This window comes from Haliotis rufescens, unplaced genomic scaffold (genome assembly GCF_023055435.1).
Source record: "Haliotis rufescens isolate VD_foot unplaced genomic scaffold, xgHalRufe1.0.p SCAF_11, whole genome shotgun sequence".
NCBI classification, from domain to species: Eukaryota; Metazoa; Mollusca; class Gastropoda; order Lepetellida; family Haliotidae; genus Haliotis; species Haliotis rufescens.
The window spans coordinates 22,070,128-22,087,445 of NW_025963791.1; the positions used below are offsets into that span (position 1 = coordinate 22,070,128).

General features: G+C 46.7%; 1 protein-coding gene across 1 annotated transcript in view; it reads right to left on the minus strand.

Annotated features, from left to right (window-relative positions):
- Positions 1-17,318, minus strand: part of LOC124137282 (DNA-dependent protein kinase catalytic subunit-like) — a 125,966-nt gene that overhangs the window by 5,990 nt on the left and 102,658 nt on the right. Inside the window, exons 89-94 of the mRNA XM_048392413.1 lie at positions 8,768-8,863; positions 8,016-8,177; positions 7,395-7,596; positions 6,011-6,199; positions 5,838-5,880; positions 5,042-5,132 (exon numbers count right to left, since the gene is read on the minus strand). Of these exons, the coding sequence (XP_048248370.1) occupies positions 5,042-5,132; positions 5,838-5,880; positions 6,011-6,199; positions 7,395-7,596; positions 8,016-8,177; positions 8,768-8,863 (783 nt within the window). The remainder of the gene's footprint in view (positions 1-5,041; positions 5,133-5,837; positions 5,881-6,010; positions 6,200-7,394; positions 7,597-8,015; positions 8,178-8,767; positions 8,864-17,318) is intronic.

Below are 17,318 nucleotides of genomic sequence, written 5' to 3' on the forward strand. Positions count from 1 at the left end.
AGTGTATATAAATATTTCATAATATTTGATCAGATATTGTCAGTGAACATTCAGTGACTGTTTTCATCGTTAGAACATGAGTGAGTGAGTATGGTTTTACGCCTCTTTTAGCAATATTCCAGCAATATCACGGCGGGGAACACCAGAAATGGGCTTCACACATTGTACCCATGTCGGGAAATGAACCCGGGTCTTCGGCGTGACCAGCGAACCACTAGGCTACCCGACCGCCCCGTTAGAACATGAAGCCAGTCATGCTGGACAGAGGTGGTTTTAAACTGAAAATAATGATTATATTTAGTGTTTATATAGTTTTGAGTTTGGAAAAAAAGCTTCCCTTGGTTCAGTACTGTTATTGTCTTGTAGGGAAAAGTTTTATGCATGGGGTGTTTCACTGACGTAGGACAATCTGAGATCCAATCATATATTTGTAAGACAGATATTCCAATTTGATGATGTGGAGTGAATTGGTTTTATAAATGTTTTGTTCATTATTTCTGCTGGTTCAAGAAAACCTGTAAGAACATAAAGTTATCCATTTCCTCCACATTTCCCCAACATCACGCTGAGTAGCATAATGTATTCGGTAATAAAATTCAATGAAATCTCAACACAGTGAATTGATACAAATGTCAAAAACACAATAACCCAAGGACTAGTTTACTATTTAGTTATCCTGACTCATACTTATTGCTTAACTCATCTCAATTCCAAAAAAAGTAGTAGAAACTTCCTGAACAGTGTTCCCGGAGAACAGAAAAAAACCCAGCTCACCTGAACACACCCCTGAGCTGCGCATGCACATAGGAAGCATGTGACCAATCCAGAAGACTTGTCACTCCCTCATCCTCTTTCCTATGTCCAAAACATGTATGAGGGGAAGAGGGGACGCCTTAGCGTGAGTCAGGATAAGTATAAGTGATATTTTTACTTTAAAAAATACATATTTTACCTTATCCGACTCATACATATTGCTTGAATCCAACAGTAGGTGGTGGGTTCCACCAAGTATGTGATTCAGACAGTGAGTGAGTGAGTTTGGTTTAACGCCGCTTTTAGCAATATTCCAGCAATATCACGGCGGGGGACCCCAGAAATGGGCTTCACACATTGTACCCATGTCGGGATTCGAACCCGGGTCTTCGGTGTGGTGAGCGAACACTTTAACCGCTAGGCTACCCGACCGCCCCCTGATTCAGACAGAGATCTGTTCATATAACCCCATGGGATCTTGATAATCTTCTTGGTTCTTCTTATATCCATGTGGGATACCTCCTCCTTCTTGGTGAAATGATTTTGTTTGTTTGTTTGTTTGTTTGTTTGTTGTTTAACGCCACACTCAGCAATATTCCAGCTGTATGACAGCAGTCTATAAATAATCTGGACCAGACAATTCAGTGATTGATGTCATGAGCATCACTCCACGCAATTGGGAAACAATGACATGCATCAACCAAGTCAGCGAGCCTGACCACCCGATGCCATTAGTCACCTCTTACGACAAGCATAGTCGCCTTTTATGGCAAGCATGGGTTGCTGAAGACCTTAGTGAAATGAGGAGTACATCTCTTTGATTTTGTGGCTTTGTAAAGTGAGCTCAGAAAAGATTTTCCCGCCTACTTTAAATGATTATAATGTTAAGAGAAGGTCGTAATCTTAAACACAATCACTGTCACTCATGCTCTGAATTACATAGTAAAACAGAGGACACAGACTCTAGGTCATTGGTTATGGGACAGTAACCTGATGTCATCAAGTCTGTACAAACGTGGGTGAGTGTTGTAATAGGTTCATCTTCTCGTAGGCATTGTCAGTTGCTGTGCAACTACTATAGTAATTTGCGAAGACATTGTCCGATCTCAAAAAACAACCTTATCTGGAGCTTGTTCTTTGAAGATATATATGCGTAAGGCTCTGACTGGACATAGCAACAAATCTGCAGTATCCTCTGATCCAAGGATGGATGAGAGTGGTAGGACGTAGAATTGTACGTCTGTGTGGTTGCCCTGGCGGCTGGTTCTTGGCGATAAAGTCCCATCTTAGACAAAGAGAGCTGATGCATGATCACCATTGTCAAATCTGGTACGATTAAAGTCGATAGCATGAATCTCTGACATTCTGGTTGCTGTGGAAAGTGCCAAAAGAAACAAGGCTATCTATGCATATGTTCATCATTACTTGAAAGATGTTTGAGCTTTGTGTACAGGTCCCATGCTGGGGCCTTGAATTTCTTTTGTTGATATTCAAGACTGTAAGATCTTACAAGTGCTATCAATTCTGAAACTTTGATAAGCTTGATTCTGTTGTACATAGCTAGCGGCTAGATATGTGCCCAGTGTTTAACCTTTCTGGTTTCTTCTGCTTCTCAGGTGGCATAAGAATTCTGCTACTTGTGGTGAAGTGGTTTTAGCTGCTGAAAAAACCCATAGGTCAAACAGGTCAAAACTCTTCCATTTATCATCATATAAATTCTGTGCAGATCTGCCTTCACTGCACTGGCTGAATATCCTCTGCTAGTGAGGCTGATTATAATATGTTCCGTGAGTGAGGCTTGTAGAGATCTGGTCTTGGAGGAACTTGCTTTGTGTGAGGATGCAGAAGAAGATTTGGCCAGTGTGGAAGCTTCAGGGTTGGCTACTCTGCTATTATGACGAGGACTGGAAACCTAGTTCTTGCCTTGACGTCATAGTAGAGGAAGTCCTGCAGAAGCTCAACTGATATGGTCAGAGATGAATTCTTGATATTTCTTCTGACTGACCATTGCTGACAGAAGCATTCTCTCTGTGTCGGTCTGTGGGTTCTTAAACTCTGCCTCATTGACATATCATGTAACGGCAAGGCTGAAAGAAGACCGTCTGGTGATGGTATCTTGTTTATCCAGCTTCTTTCGTCTACTCTGTAAGTCTTGCTCTTTGAATCTGAAATCAGAGTGTAGTCCTTGTCTATTTCCAGCATCCATAGGAAAGGCGTCATGCCATGCAAGGGAAATTTCCTGGGGTTGAATGGAGGAGTTCTTGTAGCCTTGGCAAAAGTACTGTTCAAGTTCTTTGCCATTTGTGAAATAGGTGTGATTGACAGAATGTTCAGAGTGTCGGTATCGTCACCTTGGATACAATAAGTATCAGAAAGGGACAAACCTCTGTCTGGTGAAGAGATGGGAAGTCTGTCTGTGATCCAGGTCATGAACTTGTGGTCTGCGCAGATGGAGGGGTGATCCTCCAACTGGCATGACTCTTCATCAGGGATGGGCTCAAACACATCCTCATCCTGTAATAGGTAAGAGGCATTAGTGTTTGGAGCCATAGCAGAACATTAAGAACTTTCTTCGGAAAGTCTAGTTGAAGGGGTGGTCTGCGTGGAGGGCTGCTTCAATGACTGTTGCTTCTGCATAGCAAGTAGAACCTGCTGTGTAATACTGCTTACAAAATCTGAACTAGATGATGTAGTATGCTGGAAGACTGCAGGCAGTGTGAACGTTGAAGGCTGTGTGAACTCTGAGGGCTGCTTGAAGGAATGTGGCTGCGCGAAGGTCGTTATCTGCGTGAAGGTCGTTATCTGCGTGAAGGTCGTTAGCTGCGTGAAGGTCGTTAGCTGCGTGAAGGTTGTGGGAGGTTCATGAAGGTCTGGAGCTGCGTGGAGGTCGTCAGCTGCGTGCAGGTATCTGTGTTCTGCGCTATAGCAGCTGGCTTCAAGAACTCCTTCACGGATGATGATGCCAGAGGCTTTGTGGAGGTAATAACCTTGGCGAAGATATGCTCTCATGAAGTTGAAGGTGACTTAAATGAAGAGGAAGACGTATTGTTCTTCTTTGCCAAGGCCTGTAGCAGTCAGAGATTCTTGGGTCTGGATAAACTCTTCATAAGAGTGTCGACCTTTCTGTTGACCTGAGAAGACTTTAATGTAGGCAGAGCCTTACTCTGTGATGAAGGGGGATCAACATCTCTTCAATAATATCAGATGGTAAGTCTCCCTCTGAAGAAGGTGCAGGTGTTGCCTCACACTTCCTTCTCTTCATGGCTGGCATAAACTTTAAAACATAAACTATAAGTCCAAATCTATAAAACAATTTAAGCCAAATTAACAAAATAATCATTAGATACGATAGACAGATGTCAGAAGAATGTATTCCAAGCAAATGGTTTTACGAAAACAGATAATTTTGAGATGATGACTAAGATTAGTCCAGGAAAACATTTTCCAACTACTCATTTGGAGCAAAAATAAGAGAGTGACGAGTCTACCGGTTTGGTCACATGCTTCCAGTGCATATGCATGGCTCAGGGGTGCGTTCGGGTGAGCTGTTTTTTCCCTGTTCTCAAGGAAGTTTCCACTACATTTCCAACATGAGATGAGATAAGCAAAAACTATGAGTCAGGATAAGGTCAAATTTACATCACTTTTGTATCTGTACTGATCTTGATATGAATTCTGCTCTTTCAATGGTCACAGTCCAACTCATTTCCATGGTAAATCCAAACATAAAAAACACAAGAAAGCAAATTGCATCAGACATATAAAGGGTTCTGAGGTCCTTGAGGTTGTACATACAAATGATGAGGAAATAATTGTTTTTTAGGGTTGCTTCAGATGGTAACACTCAACTTTATCCTCCAAAAACTTCTAAATGCCATTTGGTGATCATGTGACAAAGGGCATGGTAAGGCTACATGGTTACTGTCAAACTCAAGTCAATGTGACATCTCAAAACGTATGCAAAGTCAACATCCCCCAATTACCATGTCTCTTGCAGGGTCTTTTTGTTTCCCCGCGTCTGCCACAGAATGAAGGCCATTTAAAAAGGACAGTGTATCCTGTGTCACATATTTAGTAACAGTTAGAATCACAAGAAGCCCCACAGACCAGAACACACACGTACTATTCCTGTGTTAACTGCTGTCTCCAGCCATAGAGTCGAGGGCAGTTTGAAGCATAACACACAGCAGAGACACAGGACTACTGGTAACTGTTCACATAGTGTATACTGGAATGTGTGGGATACCAAAATCAGGTCCATTGAAGGAACAATAAACAATTAACCTACCTGGTAATGAAGCATGGGTTGTCTCCCCTTAGTTTCTGCTGAGCAAACCGAATCTTCTGCTTTGGGTACCAAGCTGCATCCACATCAGCATCTGGAGACAGACAACCTCACTTCAAACAAAATTGTTTTGGACAGGCTTTTTATTTCACTTGGAACAGGTAATAATACCTTCTACAAATAATTTTAAAACTTTTGTATTTACGTCGCTTTTAGCAATATTCCAGCAATATCATGGCGGGGGACACCAGAAATGGGCTTCACACATTGTACCCATGTCGGGAATCGAACCCGGGTCTTCGGCGTGACAAGTGAACGCTTTAACCACTAGGCTACCCGACCGCCCTGAACCCTGTATGGATTTCAGGGATGAATAGGTCCCCAGAGTCTCATATTTGTGTCGACTAGAGTGGATTGGTTGCCGACAGCATGTCTGTTGGCATGGCGTCTGACTGCATGGTGTCTGACTGCATGTCGTCTGACTGCATGGTGTCTGACTGCATGGTGTTTGACTGCATGTCATCTGACTGCATGGTGTCTGACTGCATGTTGTCTGACTGCATGGTGTCTGACTGCATGGTGTTTGACTGCATGTCATCTGACTGCATGGTGTCTGACTGCATGGTGTTTGACTGCATGTCATCATACCCCAATGGCATCGCATGTTGCTCATTCTTTCTGTCACTGGCTTGTCTGGCCCAGATTTGATTATTTCCCGACCGGCCTGAAATAGCTGGAATATTGCTGACTCAAATCAAACATTCATGCATTCCATCTCCAGTCTGATAATAAACTTTACCTTCCGTTTTCATTCCTGCCTGAACTTGTTTCTCGGCAAATTGCTGAAATACACAAAATACAGTTAGCCAAATGTTCTTATTTCTTCATATTTCAAGGCAAAAGACAGCAAAGAAACATGTAAAATTATAAAAGCAAGTTTTTGTTTAAACTATCTGAATACCCAAATCTCACCATCCAGTCCACTGATGGCTCCTTGACGAAGACGTCCATGGTGCTGAGGAGGAGGTCGTAGTCGTTGCGGAGGGCGCGGAGGACGTGGACCATGGTGTTCTCCAGCAGACCCTTCACCTGCAGCGGCAGCATGACGTTCACAATCTGGCGGGTCAGTCGAAACGGCATCAGCTCAGGCACTGGCAGGAACTGAAACACATTACACACAGCTAATAACAACAATAGGCACAGCAACTAACAACACAATAGACACCTCATATTAACACAATAGAGACCTCATAACAATACACACCTCATGACAACACAATGCACACAGCTAATAACAACTCAATAGACACCTCACAACTACACAATAGACACCTCATAACAACACAATACACACACCACACAGTCGATTGCATGAGTTGCATAGCATGGGTACCACCAGCTTGGAGTCAACAGATATTTTCTAAGTTTTCTCATGTTTTTAATCAAGATGCTCACATGATTTGATGCACTTCGTGAAGTAAGACCCATTTTATGACAATGTAGATTTTGATTATCGATCACATTGTCTTGATTTTGTTTTGTTTGAAGCAAATGCAAGTGATATGAGAAGTGACAATTGATTGATCAATTAGCTCGAATTTCTGGGCTTGATCATAGCGCCACCAGATTCCATCTCTCATTTCACTTGCATTTGCTTCAAACAAAATGGCGTCACCCACTCAAGATGATCTGACCGATAATTAAGATCAATATTGTAATAAAACTGGTCTTACCCTGCAAAGTGCATCAAATCACTTGAGCACATTGATTAAAAACATGAAAAGATTTGCTCATAATCTGTCCATGTCGATGTTTTGCAAATTCTGCGGTCGACCGAAATCTGCATGTTGAAATCCATGTTGTTTAAGTACAGGATGTCTAGTTCGTTATGTGATTTTGACTGGATAATGCATACACTCTTTGTCCAGCCAAAATATAACTCCTTATTTCCAGCCTAGTTCGGCAAGGGTGGAAACTGGACCTTTATAGTCAGTTAACTCACTTGCCTCAGGAAGAGTGAGTAAGTGAGTTGTGTTTAACGCCGCTATTAACAGTATTCCAGTTATATCGCGGCGTGTCAGCTTAATGTGGGAGGAAAGCCCCAAGTGATGTAGGTTTCAGACGTTCACCACTTCGGTGAAATCCATGAGCACGGGTATGGTGCTAACAAACCTAGAAACATAATCGGGCGAACTGGGATTCGAACCCACAATCATAGGTTCCTGGCGTGCCCAAGGGACGAACTCTACACAGCAAATCGCGGCGACTTAGACGACTCGGCCACCCGTGCCTCCTACCTCGGGAAGATATCTGTATATGCGTGAAAAGCAAATGATACAAAAATTCAGATACTAACCTGTGTCGCTGAGCCAAATGCATGGCCAAAGTCAATCCCCACCATGTGACCAGTTTTAAGATTGACCATGAAGTTGGAGAGATGCCGGTCACCGATGCCGAGGATGTACTGACAGATGCTGATGACGGCATGGGACGTCGCCAGTCCACATCTCAGGACATGGAAGGCTTCAGGTGATGTGCTCATCTGATGGAATGCACGTCTGGACAGGACAAAGAACATGACATGGTATTCAAAGTAAGAGGTAGAAACAGAAGCATAAGGTCATACTTGTGATAAACTTGGAGAATCTACAGCAGTCTGTAAATTCTGTTAGGTCAAGTAAGATCAGATAATAATAGTACATATATGGTAACACTAAACTCCTACAGTATACTGTATCCAATATCCCATATCCAATTTGACAATATAATTGTTGAATTTGGGATGAAAATAAAAACAATCGCTATGGCAATGACTTGAAATACCTTCCAACTTTTTTGGGAAAAATACAGGGATCAGAGTTAAAACTTTGTATTGTCTTAAAGAAGAAAAGAAGGGGAATATTATTGGGGGTTAATTGCCTCAGACAATTATAATTTATCATTTTATCCTAAAATGTATAGGACATAATATCCTCACCTGGAGAGACCCCAGGGGACTTTGCTTTCCTTCAGTCGAAACTCTCGCTCCGTCTCCGTCTTGTTGTACTTCATGTACACCTGAGAGTACATCGCAGCCACGCCCTTCTTGGGATCAAAAAACTTACCTGTCCAGCGCTGGTGTACTTTACTTGGCCCCTGACTGAAACGGTGACATAGTGAGTGAAGTGAACAGTCCTAAAGAACTCCAACAATTTCACTGCTACGATTATGCTAAGATAGTAATGTGCCTGATGAGAGAAGCAATTAGCTCAAAACATGGACATCGGACTTGTATATAGAAGTTGTAGTCATACGCTCACAGAGTAATCTTCACAATTACCTACATTCTCAAAGGTCCTCTTAATTCTCACTTAATACAAGACCCCAACAGCACTCAAGGTCATTTATCATGTATTAGTCGGTTATATATAAAGTTTGACAGTTAAGGATTGAAATTTAGATAATATGTATTTAGTATGGCAAAAAAATCCTAAAAATGTGTCTAGTTTAATTTATATGTTTAGCAAAAATATTTGGCATTTGAAAATTTATTTTCTACCTTTCTTACTTTATTTTCCACAACAAATTTTACATTATCAGAATCCATATATTGCACAATATTTTACAAAAAGTTCAGACCAAGTATATTTCATATGTGTACAATTAAAAAATGGTTTAGAAATAGGGTTGGTACCAAGCAACTGACTTAATGTATTTCATTAATGCGACATATGAGAAGGAATGACTTACTCAGAGTTAATAAACTTCTTCTCCTCATCAGTGAGAGCATCCAGCAAGAAATCCTTCAGAGGGCAGGTGTTGTTCATCCACTCGATGAGACCCACTCTGTTACACAGCATGACAAGAGTGAGTGAGTATGAGACCCATTCTGTTACACAGCATGACAAGAGGGAGCGAGTATGAGACCCACTCTGTTACACAGCATGACAAGAGGGAGTGAGTATGAGACCCATTCTGTTACACAGCATGACAAGAGGGAGAGAGTATGAGACCCATTCTGTTACACAGCATGACAAGAGGGAGACAGTATGAGACCCATTCTGTTACACAGCATGACAAGAGGGAGAGAGTATGAGACCCACTCTGTTACACAGCATGACAAGAGGGAGTGAGTATGAGACCCATTCTGTTACACAGCATGACAAGAGGGAGTGAGTATGAGACCCACTCTGCTACACAGCATGACAAGAGTGAGTGAGTATGAGACCCATTCTGTTACACAGCATGACAAGAGGGAGAGAGTATGAGACCCACTCTGTTACACAGCATGACAAGAGGGAGAGAGTATGAGACCCACTCTGTTACACAGCATGACAAGAGGGAGAGAGTATGAGACCCACTCTGTTACACAGCATGACAAGAGGGAGAGAGTATGAGACCCACTCTGTTACACAGCATGACAAGAGGGAGTGAGTATGAGACCCATTCTGTTACACAGCATGACAAGAGGGAGAGAGTATGAGACCCATTCTGTTACACAGCATGACAAGAGGGAGACAGTATGAGACCCATTCTGTTACACAGCATGACAAGAGGGAGCGAGTATGAGACCCACTCTGTTACACAGCATGACAAGAGGGAGAGAGTATGAGACCCACTCTGTTACACAGCATGACAAGAGGGAGTGAGTATGAGACCCATTCTGTTACACAGCATGACAAGAGGGAGAGAGTATGAGACCCATTCTGTTACGCAGCATGACAAGAGGGAGACAGTATGAGACCCATTCTGTTACACAGCATGACAAGAGGGAGCGAGTATGAGACCCACTCTGTTACACAGCATGACAAGAGGGAGAGAGTATGAGACCCACTCTGTTACACAGCATGACAAGAGGGAGTGAGTATGAGACCCATTCTGTTACACAGCATGACAAGAGGGAGTGAGTATGAGACCCACTCTGCTACACAGCATGACAAGAGGGAGTGAGTATGAGACCCATTCTGTTACACAGCATGACAAGAGGGAGCGAGTATGAGACCCACTCTGTTACACAGCATGACAAGAGGGAGAGAGTATGAGACCCACTCTGTTACACAGCATGACAAGAGGGAGAGAGTATGAGACCCACTCTGTTACACAGCATGACAAGAGGGAGTGAGTATGAGACCCACTCTGTTACACAGCATGACAAGAGGGAGAGAGTATGAGACCCACTCTGTTACACAGCATGACAAGAGGGAGAGAGTATGAGACCCACTCTGTTACACAGCATGACAAGAGGGAGTGAGTATGAGACCCATTCTGTTACACAGCATGACAAGAGGGAGAGAGTATGAGACCCATTCTGTTACACAGCATGACAAGAGGGAGACAGTATGAGACCCATTCTGTTACACAGCATGACAAGAGGGAGCGAGTATGAGACCCACTCTGTTACACAGCATGACAAGAGGGAGAGAGTATGAGACCCACTCTGTTACACAGCATGACAAGAGGGAGTGAGTATGAGACCCATTCTGTTACACAGCATGACAAGAGGGAGAGAGTATGAGACCCATTCTGTTACGCAGCATGACAAGAGGGAGACAGTATGAGACCCATTCTGTTACACAGCATGACAAGAGGGAGAGAGTATGAGACCCACTCTGTTACACAGCATGACAAGAGGGAGTGAGTATGAGACCCATTCTGTTACACAGCATGACAAGAGGGAGAGAGTATGAGACCCACTCTGTTACACAGCATGACAAGAGGGAGAGAGTATGAGACCCACTCTGTTACACAGCATGACAAGAGGGAGCGAGTATGAGACCCACTCTGTTACACAGCATGACAAGAGGGAGCGAGTATGAGACCCACTCTGTTACACAGCATGGCAAGAGGGAGAGAGTATGAGACCCACTCTGTTACACAGCATGACAAGAGGGAGCGAATGGAAGGTGTATATGTTTTATGTACCAACAAAGCAAACTGTAACATAGTAAATCAGCATCTTAAACTACCACCGTCCTTCAGTCAGCACCTGCAGCCGATATGTTGCAGAGAAAGTGAGTATGGTCTTACACCACTTTTAGAAACATTCCAGGAATATTACGGCGGGAGACAACAGAAACAATAAATAAGATAAAATCCAAAAGTCAGATTCAAGGTGAGGTGAGGTGAAATTGGGTTTAACGTCGCGTCCAAGATTATTGCACTTACATAGCGACGTGCATGTGTGTGTGTGTGTGTGTGTGTGTGTGTGTGTGTGTGTGTGTGTGTGTGGCTGCTTGTACTAGTCCGGACTGAAGCCGATTTATAGTCCTAGCACACTGAGATACCATGCCGCAGTTTAACATAAATACCCCCGTCAGACACAGTATACTGACTCCGAGCCGGCCAGTCCTTGTTTTAGCCCTTTAATATCGAGCGCCAGACAGGGTAACAACAAGTACCATCTTTTAACGTCTTTTGGTATGACGTGGCAGGGGATTGAAGCACGGACCTTCCGCTCTCCAGGTGGGCGCTCTACCACCAGACCACAGAGGCGGTCTCAAATTCAAGTTTTGACAGCAAAGATATTTATTCAAGTCAGTATACAGTATCTTTAATGTATTTATTAGGAATTGATTAGCTGCTGAGAATGAAATGGTGGAAAGCAAATCTGATTGTAAACTTTAACCTGGAGCCAGCAAACCATTAGTTAACAGTCTGAGCATCGACACAAGAGGAGGGTGTACAATGACACTAATCAGCCAGGTGAGAGTACGTCCTAGGTTATGTTATATTCATACTCAGCGGACTAAGTGGCCAACCAATACGCGTTTCATCATCTCTTTTACAAATATGGGATGCCTGTAATCCCATTTAGAGTGAGTGAGTGAGTGACTTTGGTTTTACGCCGCTTTTAGCGATTTTCCAGCAATATCACGGCGGGGGACACCAGAAATGGGCTTCACACATTGTACCCATGTAGGGAATCGAACCCAGTTCTTCGGCGTGACGAGCGAATGCTTTAACCACTAGGCTCCCCGACCGCCTGAATCAAATTTAGAAAATGTCACAATTTTGGAATGAAATACAAAACAATCTAATATAAGAGCCTGTTAGCTATAAAAATTGTAGAATTTTCCTATTCGGAATATTCTATAAGTAATACGTTACCACTGTTATACCGAGGCTGTTGTCTCCCACAACTGCTGCTATAGCGAAATCTACCACAGAGATCTCAATTACCTCATGCAGCACGTGCGTAGCCACCTAGCTGCCATGTGACACCCTTCACTCTTGTCTCCTGCGAGAGCAAGTGCTCGGGGGACGGACGGGCGGGCAGCAGCCCAGTGGTAACGTATTACTTATAGAATATTCCGAATAGGAAAATTCTACAAATTACATTAAGTAATACGTTACCACTGTTATACCGAGGCTGACTACCACAGTAGGCGGTGGGGAGCACCTACAACCCGAATCCTGACTGCTAGCGTTCCTTCCGACCAGCGGAAGTAAACACCAAGGCGGAAGCACTCAATGCACATGCACCTAGCTAGGCGTTACCCTATAGGAATACCAAAGCACTGTCAAGCGCATACCGTAAGGCTCAATCGTCATTGCCAAAACGATTGGTGACTCCAAACGGCCCCACTGGATAGGTATTTCATCGCCGCAGCGGATGAGAACACTGTATCCGCGTGAGCTTAATCTTAGATCAGGTTAAACAGTCGAAAAGAGGGAAATTAATTTCCTTCAGACCGTATATCCCAGAGCAAGCCTACTTAAAGTATGCATTAGGCGCGTGACCTAATTCCAGTATTTGTAAGCATGCATCACAAGGTTGGGATACACGACAGACAATTAAAGACATAATTGTCAAAATACAAATAAGGACAAAGCACACAAAAAGCCGCCCTCACCTGTGGTGTGAGTGCGCTGGTTTGCGGGACCCCAACTCCTGTACCCACGGCAGTGGGAACATTGGAGACGACCCAGATTGACCACCGTGCAAGGTCAGACGCCTGAGGAGTTCGGAATTGCGCTGGGCACACCCCTTAGGTGCCCGCTTGCGCCGCGATCCGCGGGCCAAGACGGTGCACACTCTCCACGACGGCATCAGCGACCTGTTTGAGGTAATGATTGGCAAAAACCGAGTCAGAACGCCAGTAACAACCTCGTAATATTCTGCGAACAGAGATATTCGAGTGTAGGGCAAATGTTGCCGCTAGCGCCCTGATCTTGTGCGGGTTTGACCCCGCTACCGGTAACCCCCGAAACCGGTACGCCAGATTGATGACAGAACGAAGCCACAACGCAATCGAGTTGCGAGTTATGTCAACCGTGCGATTAGGGTTACACGATATGAACAGACGGTCACGCCCTTGTCTACGTTCATTCGAAGCCTTAAGATAATACTTAAGGGCCCTAACCGGACACAGCGCTCTGTCCTCAGTATCAGCAGGATGTAAGATTTCTTTGAGTGATCTTACAGTGAATTCTCTCTCCGTATGCCCGACTCTCTGATTCTTGGCGACGAAGCCCATGAGCAGGCCCAGGCGGACCGCTCCTTCGTCACCCCTATCGAATCGTACCTTGGCGACACCGAGTGCATGAATTTCGGATACACGTGCCGCCGTGGCAAAGGAGAGGAGAAATGCTGTTTTCCAAGTCACATGCCGGAACGAAGCACTATGCAAGGGTTCATACGGAGCTTCCGTAAGTGATTGCAACACTAGGGAAAGATCCCAGGCCGGTGCCCGAAGGCGGCCCTTCTTAAGATCGTGCTGTTTGAAACCCTTGATAATACCCCGTATCACCGGCTCTTTGGAGAGACTGGTACCCATAGCAACGCCCCGTACCGTAGCAACGGACGAGACATAGTTGGCAATGGAACCCCCGGAGAGTTTCCGGGTCTCTCGCAAGTGAGACATGAAACGAGCAATATCCTGCACAGATACCTTATCTGGCGAATGAATGTGATGTTTACAACACCACTTCGTGAAAATAACCCAACGTGTATTATACACCTTCTGGGTAGAATCACGATGCATACTAACGTATGCCCGAGACGCCCGGCGAGAAAAAACTTTACTCCTCAGACGCTTGGTGACAACATCCACGTGTGCAGATTGAACTGCCCTGCGTTTGGATGAAGCTGACGGGTGTGAGGGTGGATCAAGAGATCCGGTCTCACAGGCAGTGGAAGTGGCGACTGCGTGACCTGGGTCAGCAAGTCGGGGTACCACGATCAGTTCGGCCACATGGGCGCGATCAGTAACATTCGACAGCGAACTCCTCGGAGCCGGCTTAGAATGTGTGGTATCAACGCTGTCGGCGGGTAAGCATAAGCGTCCAAGCCCGTCCAGTCTAACGCGAGAGCATCGTGATCGATGGCCCTCGGGTCCGGGACTGGTGATACAAACAACGGGAGTTGATTGTTGAACCGCGTTGCGAACAGGTCGACCATCGGACGACCCAAACGTTCGCACAGCCACTGAAACACTACTGGGTTCAGCATCCACTCTGTGGGGCTCGGATCCTGAGGCCTCGATAGAGCATCGGCCAGTACGTTCCGCACACCTGGGATGTGACGGGCGCGTATCTGGCACGGGACACCAGAGCGTAAAACTCGAACGTGAGATCGAGTAGCGAGTGACTGTGGGTTCCCCCCAGTTTGTTCACATAGGACACTACCGTCGTGTTGTCGGTCGCCAGCATGAGCCGGGCGTCGACGAGACGATGCTGCCAGTGATTGACTGCGTTGATCACTGCCTTGAACTCGAGACAAGTGATGTGAAGACCTAGTTCGTCTACGCACCACAGCCCCGAGCTCACCTCCCCCTTTAGCTGGGCGCTCCAGCCCACTAGAGAGGCGTCTGTATACAGGGTCAACGTGGCCCGGTAGGGCCGCATAGAGACTCCTGATAAGACCATGTAAGGGACCGTCCACCACTCCAGATGCGGTCGGAGCCGATCCGGGAGGGCGACGGTCGCACTGTTCACCTCCGTTGCTAACAACTGGATTAAAAACCGTTGCAGCGGGCGGAGTTGGAGACGACCCCGTGCGGTGCAGTCCTGGGCTGAAACAAGTAGCCCTAACAGCTGTTCCCAAAAGTGAACAGTCTGTTGCACCGCTAATACTTTGGCAATCATCCCCTGAATTTTGTGCCACCGGTTTGGGGGGACAAAGAGGCGATGGGACACCGTGTTGAACCGACCTCCGATGAACAGCAAGTTCTGAGAAGGGGTTAACTCGCTCTTGGGGAGATTGATAATCCACCCAAATTGCTCCAAGAGCCGACGTGCGAAAACGAGATGGCGTGACAGGGTGTCCGTCATTCGATTTGCTACTAGCGAGTCGTCCAGGTACGCGAAGTACCGGACACCCCTCCTGTACCGAATCGTGTTGACCACCCACGGGTCGTCGAACACTTGTTCCCAATTCTCCCAGTAAGTCTGGAGTCTGGCTCCCACTGGGGAAGGAGAGGGGGCCCTGACAGGTTGCGGCAGGCGCAACTGTCCAGGGCCAAGTGACTCGGGTTCGCCTAAGGGCCAACCGAAGTTGGCGCTGTCGGCATACGAACCCCTCCAATGAGAGTCACCTGGAGGGGCCCTTGCCGTCCGTCGACGACTTGGGCTTCCCCCAGTTCCCCGTCTTCCCGCGAAAGGGCAGCTGATTGCCCATACCGGAGCCCTCAGGGCGGGGCTACTTCCCAGAGGAAGAAGAACCCGACCCCTTAGACCTACCGGCCGCAGCAGCCTGGGGTGCGCTCCGGTTAGGAGCGGCACCCAGGCGCCTATGCAGGGACCCAACAAGAGCAAGTGTGTGCCGAGAGTCCTCGGCAACGTACTCCAGGGAAGCATTTAAACTGAGCAGGCAGTTGTAAATGCGCTGGTCACGGTCCGTGGGAGAACCTTCGACCAGACGGGCCGCTGCAGCCAAGTAAGTGTCTCCGTGAGACATGGAGTGCCGAGCGAGGGCGTCCAGCTGGTGCAAGGTAGCTTGCGTTACCGTAGCAGCCGGTGGGGCACGGACACCCAACCGCTCAACATGGGCCTCCGCGGTAGGACCAGCCTCGGGAAAGGCAAGGTCATGTACCGGGAATAAACCCTTTCTCCACGACGTCGGAGGCAACGGGAGACCCCGACCGGAGGCCGCCGCGAAGGCGTTCTCCAAGGAAGGCTTGAAACCGCGCAGCAAGGTTGATGTGGGGAAAGCCGTGTCGGAAGACTCATCGTATACCTCGGAGGAACCCACAGTCGTGGATTCCCCGCGGTACCGGCCGGGGCATGTCCTCAAAGAGGTCATAAACCATGGCCACGCGGTCCTAAACCGATAGCGGGAGCAACGGTTCGGGGGAAGGACCGGTGACCACGGGAGCCGCCGCCGTACCGGTGGACCCCGCGTCCGACCCCTGCGGCCACCGAAGTGGCCGGGGACGGAACAGCCAGCGGCCTATCCTGAGATAAGGCCGCCAGCTTGGAGTCCACAAGTTATGCAAGTAATGCAGCGACGGAATCCCCGGACAGCACACGGGCCGCCAAGAGATCCGCCGCTTTACCGGTGGACCCCGCGGCCACCGAAGAGGCCGGGGACGGAACAGCCAGCGGCCTATCTTGCGATAAGGCCGCCAGCTTGGAGTCCACAAGTTTCGACAACGACAACGAGGGCCGCAAGGGGATCCGCCGCAGCCGAGGAGGTGGTACCCGCACGGGGACCCCGACCGGACGAACCGGCCACCACAGGGGTGGAGACGGACTGTACGTACAGCCGGTACCGCTCAAAATCCGCAGGCCCCAGACCTTCGCACAGGATGCACCGGGTGTCCCCGCAAGGAACCCTGCACCGCGGGCAACGATCGTGGGGATCCCGGGACGACAAAAACTTTCTGCACACCCCACAACTCCGAGGAGCAGGGGCAGAGGGGGTGGATACTGGGGACATATCCATGTCAGACATTGATTGTTTGCTATAAACAAAGAACAAAACATGGTTACAACGCACGCACCACAATGATTCACAAACGAACATTTTCACAAGAAAATAAACGAGCAATGTGAACATATAACATATACATATAACTTTTATTAAAGAAATAAGTTATGTTAACCCCCAAAACATACAAGAACAGGGGAAACGTATAACACAACGTGCATACGCGAACCCCGCAAGTATATAGAAAAAAGGGCGGGAAAATTATAACCAAGCGTAGCTACCGCAACGCCCCATAAAAGCACAGTTTATTAGAGAATAAACTATAATAAATATCACCAAATCTTCAAGGAACGCTTCAGCAGGAGAAAACACGTCTTGCTAAGCAGACGAAGGAGACAAGAGTGAAGGGTGTCACATGGCAGCTAGGTGGCT